The sequence below is a fragment of the Musca domestica genome, unplaced genomic scaffold (assembly GCF_030504385.1).
Source record: "Musca domestica strain aabys unplaced genomic scaffold, Musca_domestica.polishedcontigs.V.1.1 30, whole genome shotgun sequence".
NCBI classification, from domain to species: domain Eukaryota; kingdom Metazoa; phylum Arthropoda; class Insecta; order Diptera; family Muscidae; genus Musca; species Musca domestica.
Genome location: NW_026712300.1, coordinates 7,912,012 through 7,919,229, shown reverse-complemented (window position 1 = coordinate 7,919,229; position 7,218 = coordinate 7,912,012). Strand labels below are relative to the sequence as shown.

The following is a 7,218-nucleotide window of genomic DNA, read 5'->3' as shown; positions in this document are numbered from 1 at the left end:
GATGGGTCCGTCGAATATGGACAACCCTGTATATTTTTTAAATTCTGCCTCTATGGCTTTTTTATTTTTGCACTATGCTTTTTTATTTAATATTGTCCCTTCGACTTCTTTCTTAAATGTCTCAGCAGACTTTTTTTTGTAGCAGTTCTCCTTTTTTTTGAAGAATAGTTACTTCTTTTTTGGTTTTTCTGAGTTTCTTACCACTGGTGGGGGATAACTCAAACCATTTTTATTTTAGGTCGTAGATTTTTTTATCTTTCGAAGGACCAATGATTGAGAATAGAGTCCAATCTCCCTCTTCGATTGTCAACTCTATTCTCAATTAAGTGATGAGAAAAGAAAGAACAACCTTATTCTTTGGGTGTATTTTCAATTCTATTTTGGATCCTGCTCAGAGGATAAATTTTTTTAATGATAAGAATAGGGTCCAATCTCCCTCTTCGATTGTCAACTCTATTCCGTTTTCGGGTCGACCGGAGCAATATTTAGTGAGAAAAGAAAACCAACCGAATGGTTTGGTTGTTGATTCAATTCTATTTTGGATCCTGATCTGAGGATCAATGTTTTAAATGATAAGAATAGAGTCCAATCTCCCTCTTTGATTGTCAACTCTTTTTTGTTTTCGGCTCGACTGGAGCAATATTTAGTGAGAAAAGAAATACGACCGCTTTATTAGGGTGCTATTTCAATTCTGATTTTATTTCAAAAATATGTTTCTTAAGTGCTGCAGAAACCAATCTAACTTAACCTAATCGCAGCCATACAATTATTCTTATCTATTCTAATATTGAATGGAGAACACAGTAGGGCTGCTTGACCTTTCATTGAAGTGGTCTTGTGCATCTACTGAGCGCACCAATATATGTGCGTGTGGGTCAAAACCTTTATTATCTCACACATTATCGTATGCGTCAGCGCACAAGATCACCAAATTGTTCATATGTTGTATTTTATGGCGGCTGGGAAATATGTTATTTCAGAATATTTATTGTTTATTGCTAGATTTCCCCAGCGCCTCAACCGCTCTCAAAAGTATATACAAAGTATTTTGTACATTCTCCCGGGCGGCTTAAATGTGTATGTAATTAGTGGACTGTATTTTATAAAATTAAAAAAATAGATAGTAAGAGTAATCTATGTCTAAAGCAGCCCATCCACAGACGAATTTGTTCGACGAACTGTTCGTCGAACAAAAATTTCATTTGCCCACCAACGAGTGCGAACATGCTCGCGAACATCATTTGTAAACAATTTTCATCGAGTAAACATGTCATCAGAGATCGACCGCGACACAGTCATTGCCTTGATGGCAATACATGTTTGTTTGGAGGAAAAAAAAAATAAGGAGGAAGTTAAAAAAAGAAAACACAGCATATGGATGAAACAATGGTATGCAAAGCGCCAAAAGTTCACACATACAAAACTCTTAAAGGAACTGAAAGAAAGTTCTCGGTTGGATTTAAAGAATTTTCTTAGAATGGACGCTGAAACATATGCAGCTCTATTAAATTTGGTAGCTCCAGAAATTCATCGGCAGGATACTACAATGAGAGAAGCAATAAGTGCAAATGAAAGGCTTTCAGCGACTTTGCGCTTTTTGGCAAGTGGCCAAAGCTACGAAGATTTAAAATTTTTAACTGGAATTTCTCCCCAGAGTCTTGGACGCATAGTTTTCGAAACATGTGGCGTAATAATTAAAATACTTAAGCCGTATATAAAAGTAAGAATAAAAATGTTTTATTTAAATATTAATTTCATTTAAGTCTAATATTAATAATCCTTATACATATTCATCGCTGTTGAATAAATCATTATACGAAGATGCTGCCACGTTGTTATTTTGTGTGATCAATACTGGGCGTGTTGAATTATCATCTACAGAGTAGTGCGACATAAAGGAAGATGTACTGGTGGAGTCACTTGTTAGGGGAGTGCTGACTCGAATAATTTGTCGGGGATAAACCGGCACTGGCGCATGACAATTAATATTATTCTGGAAGTTTTCAATGCTTGACACAGATGAATATGTTAGCATATTCATACTGCCTTGCATTAGGAGCTCATCAATTCCTTTTTTTGCAAAAAGCTGTTGCTCTTTTGTCAGCTGCCTGAACATCGCAGCCCATCCTTCAGCGAAAATGTCAGCGTTGTCTTTTGTTTTTATATTCTTTACATTGTCCAAGTGCTCTACTGCTTTTTGCAGAAACTGAGCTCCTTCGTCACGTTTGCGTTTAGTGGTCTTTGGCTACAAAATATTAAAAGAAAAAGAAAATATAATAATGTAATAATGTATTTATTATTTTATTTTTTTAGATGCCTACTAATGAGGATGAATGGAAAGATATTGCGAATGAATTTGAAAATCAATGGAATTTTATTAACTGCATAGGGGCCATTGATGGAAAGCATGTGCACATCAAAAAGCCAAAAACGTCAGGCTCGTATTATTTTAATTACAAGAAAACGTTCAGCATTGTACTGTTGGCTGTAGTTAACGCAAATTACGAATTTATTTGTGTGGAAGTCGGAGCAAATGGAAGAGCATCAGATGCTGGAGTATTTGCCCAATCGGAGTACAAAAGGCGCTACGATGAGCAATCCCTACGTATACCCAAACCGCGGCAAATTAAAAATGCGTCATATGAACTACCATATGTGTTAGTAGGGGACGACGCCTTTCCCCTCTCATCGAATTTAATGAAGCCCTACAGCCGCCAAAAGCTGGAAAAAGAGCATCTCATTTTTAACTACCGCCTTTCAAGAGCTAGGCGTATAGTAGAAAACGCTTTTGGAATTATAAGCAGCAGATTTAGGATCCTTCTAAATACTATATCCTTGCAGCCAGAAAAGGCTTCTGTAATTGTTTTATGTTGCTGCTATTTACACAATTATTTGTCCAAGGAGAATGCCCGAGTTTATTTGCGTGGAGCAGCAGATCCCGACAAAATGTCTGACCAGCAAATGGACGATTTGAAGCCGTTGAAAGGCAGTAATTATACTGATGATGCCAAAGAAATTCGCGAACATTTTCGCGAATACTTCAACACAATTGGAGCAGTACCTTGGCAAAATGACCGCATTTAATATTTTATATTTTTCTATATGTATACTTCAAACTTTGCTAATAAATATATGTTTATAAACAATTGTTTTTATTCTAAATATACTTACTATTTCAATTTCAAAGCTGTCGTCAAATGTGTTTATTCCGTCAACTGAAGTCTCCTGATCTTGAAGAAAATTCAGCTGATCGAAATACCATATGCTGGGTTTGTATACGTCGTCTGTTCCAGCTCCAGACTTTTCGCTCCTTTTAATTTTGTGCAGTTCCCGTCTATATGATGCGCGCAACGAATTCACTTTTTTCTTCACAGTTTCAATGGATGCATGTTCATCCACATTTTTATATTTATTTAATAAAACTTCCCACGATTTGTTTCTGGCATTTTTATTTTTATATATGTCGCTTTTTGTTTGCCACAATGCTGGTTCATTTTCCAGGCAATTAATAAATTCCAATAAAAATTGTTGTGACATTTTAAGCACGTCTTCACTCTAAAAAAATATTTTTCAACTGATGTTCGTCGAACACTGCCATCCACTGTGTCAAATGTTCGTGCGAACACAAAAAAGATTGAAACGTTTTAATTTTTGGCGAACAAAACGTCGAGCACAAAATTCACTAACACCAACAAAAAATTCACTAACACCAACGATGTAAACAACACATGTTCGTCGAACAAATTCGTCTGTGGATGGGCTGCTTAACTAACTATGGAATAATATAATATTAATTTAGGAAACCGCTTCCAGGAAACAACTCCACTGCTTTGCCCAGTCTCTCTTGCCGACACCACCACCTTTATATGCCGGCTTCATTTTCCATGCTGCCGAATTAATAGTTCATCGCTGCAGACCGTCATCACCCACGTAGCAAATCATTGCCATTGGCCTTATGGTAAGCTCCAGTTCGTCATCTTCCATTCTCTCTTTTTATACCCTCCACCATAGTATGGAGGGTATATTGAGTTTGTCATTCCGTTTGTAACACCTCGAAATATACTTTTTAGACCCCACAAAGTATATATATTCTTGATCAGCATAAAATTCTATGTCGATTTAACAATGTTCGTCCGTCTGTAGAAATTGCTCTAACTTCCGAACGAAATGAAGTAATTAACAAAAATTTGCTCAAATGTGTATTAGTCTGCAGGACTTTTGGTATTGAAAATGGGCCATGTTGGTCCACATCTTCGTATAGCCCCAAATATCACGGTACCTCCCGATATGCGGTATTTTTATGATTTTAGCGACTTTATTTACTAGACCTGTTTAAGATTTGGTATTCGAAGTTCGAAATGGATACTACAGTATAAGACAGAAAATGGGCCATGTAGGTCCACGTCTTCGTATAGCCCTCATATAACTGCACCCCCGATATTCGGTATTTTGATGATTTTAGCGACATAATTTACCGGAACTGTTTCAAATTTATAATTTGAAGTACGTAATGAATACTACAGCCTATGACTGAAAATTGTCTGTGTACGTCCACGTCTTCGTATGGCCCCCTATAACGGTACCCCCCGATTTTCGGTATTTTGATGATTTTAGCGGCACTATTTACGGGAACTGTTTTCAGTTTAGAATTTGAAGTTCGTAATGAATAATACAGCCTATGACTGAAAATTGTCTGTGCAGGTCCACGTCTTCCTATTGCCCCCATATAACGGTATCTCCCAATATTCGGTATTTTGGTGATTTTAGCGACATTATTTACCGCAACTATTTCATATTTTGTATTTGAAGTTCGTAATGGATACTACAGCCTATGCCAGAAAATTGTCTGTGCACGCTTATGACAAAAGTTGCGTATGCAGGTCCACGTCGTCGTATAGACCCTAACATATGGCTACATTCGGTATTTTTAAGATTTTAACAGAATTTTTAATGGATTTTAATTTTTTGAAAAATGACAAATTTGTACCAAATTGTGAAGGGTACTCATAGTTCGGCCCGGCCGAACTTACAGCATTTTTACTTGTTTTTTTCCTTTTATTTTTTTAAATTTTTTTTTGCTTGGGACTTTTAATGTCCTCTTTTCAAAATTGTATATTTTCTTATTTGGGACTTTGTTGTCCTCTTTTCAAATTTGCATGTTTTTTGTGACTTGTACCCTTTTAACGATTTTTTTACGTTGCCCCGTGGGTCTGTTTTTCTTTGGTTTTCCCCTATGGCGTGTGTTTTTTATTTGTGCCCTTTAGGTGTTGTTTGCAATACGTATATATTTTTTTTTTAAATTCTGCCTCTTTGGCTTTTTTATTTTTGCACAATGGCTTTTTCGTTTAATTTGGTCCCTTCGACTATTTTTTCTCATGTATTCTAATATTGAATGGAGAAGATAGCAGGGCTGCTTGACATTTCATTCAAGTGGTTTTGTGATATCTGTGCGTGGTCAAAACCTTTATTATCTCACACATTATCGTATGCGTCAGCGCACAAGATCACCAAATTGTTCACATGTTGTATTTTATGGCGGCTGGGAAATATGTAATTTTAGAATATTTATTGTTTATTGCTAGATTTCACCAGCGCCTCAATCGCATTCAAAAGTATGTAAAAAGTATTCTGTATAAAATTTGAAACAATTCCGGTGAATAATGTCGCTAACATCATCAAAATACCGAATATCGAGTGGTGCCGTTATACGAAGATGTTGACCTGCACGGACAATTTTCTATATTAAGCAGTAGTATCCATTACGAACTTCAAATATCAAATTTGAAACAATTCTTGTGAAAAATGTCGCTAAAATAATCAAGATTCCGAAAGTATGAAGGTACCGTTATGTGGGGGCTTCACGAATACGAAGACCTGCAGAGACAATTTTCTGTCTTAGGCTGTAGTAAACATTGCGAACATCAAGTACCAAATTGGCTGTAGGCTGTAGTATGCGTTACGAACTTCAGATACCAAATTTGAAGCGATTCCGGTGAATAATGTCACTAAACACATCAAAATAACGAATACCGGAAGGTGCAGTTATATGGAGGCAATACGTAGACATGGACCTGCACAGACAATTTTCTGTCAAAAGCTGTAGTATTCATTACGAATTTTAAATACCAAATTTGAAACAATTCCGGTAAGTAATGTCGCTAATATCATCAAAATACCGAATATCGGGTGGTGCTATTATATGGGGACTATACGCAGGCGTGAACCTGCCAAATTTGAAGCAATTTCGGTGAATAATGTCGCTAAAACCATCAAACTAACGAATACCGGAATGTGCCATTATATGAAGGCTATACGTAGACATGGACCTGCACAGACAATTTTCTGTCTTAGGTTGTAGTATCTACTACGAACTTCAAATACCAAATTTGAAACCATTCCGGTTAGTAATGTCGTTAAATCGTCAAAAAACCGAATATACGGTGGTACCGTTATATGGGGGCTATACGAAGACGTGACAATGCACAGCCTAAGACAGAAAATTTTCTTAGGCTGTAGCATCTACTGCGAACTTCAAATACCAAATGTGAAACAACTCCAGTGAAAAATGTCCCAAAAATCATCAAAATATCGAATATCTGGGGGTACCGTCGAAGGCAGTAGTAGTGTGAACTTCAAAAACCAAGTTTGAAAGAATTCCGGTGAATAATGTCGCTTAAATAATCAAAATACCGAATATTGTTTGGTACTGTTTTATGGGGGCTATACGAAGACGTTGACCTGCACAGACTATTTTCTGTCATTGGCTGTAGTATGCATTATGCATTTCAAATACCAAATTCGAAGCAATTCCGTTGAATAATGTCGCTAAAACCATTAAAATACCGATTATCGGGAGGTACCGTTAAATGGGGATATACGGAGACGTAAACCAACACAAACAATTTCCTCTCGTAGGTAGTAGTATTCATTTCGAATTTCAAATACCAAATTTTAAACAATTCTTGTGCATAATGTCGCTAAAATCATCAAAATACTGAATATACGGAGGTACCGTTATGTGGGGGCTATACGACGCCGTGAACCTGCACAAACAATTTTCTGTCTTAGGCTATAGTATTCATTGCGAACTTCAAATACCAAATTTGAAACAACTCCAGTGAATAATGTCGCTAAAATCATCAAAATATCGAATCTCGGGAGGTACCGTCGAAGGCAGTAAAATTTATTGCTAACTTCAAATACAAAATTTGAAACAAT

General features: G+C 36.5%; 2 protein-coding genes across 2 annotated transcripts; one reads left to right on the top strand and one right to left on the bottom strand.

The window, feature by feature from the left end:
- Nucleotides 1-1,144: 1,144 nt before the first annotated feature.
- LOC131803498 (uncharacterized) lies at nucleotides 1,145-3,162 on the top strand. Its single transcript, XM_059124849.1, has 2 exons — nucleotides 1,145-1,720; nucleotides 2,314-3,162. Exons 1-2 carry the CDS (start codon nucleotides 1,268-1,270, stop codon nucleotides 3,082-3,084), a joined length of 1,224 nt encoding a protein of 407 aa, XP_058980832.1. The 5' UTR covers nucleotides 1,145-1,267; the 3' UTR covers nucleotides 3,085-3,162.
- On the bottom strand, nucleotides 1,712-3,675 carry LOC131803499 (uncharacterized). The gene is made up of 2 exons (XM_059124850.1): nucleotides 3,172-3,675; nucleotides 1,712-2,245 (listed from the first exon to the last, which is right to left on the bottom strand). The coding sequence occupies exons 1-2, from the start codon at nucleotides 3,535-3,537 to the stop codon at nucleotides 1,781-1,783; spliced, it is 831 nt and encodes a 276-aa protein (XP_058980833.1). The 5' UTR covers nucleotides 3,538-3,675; the 3' UTR covers nucleotides 1,712-1,780.
- Nucleotides 3,676-7,218: the final 3,543 nt, after the last annotated feature.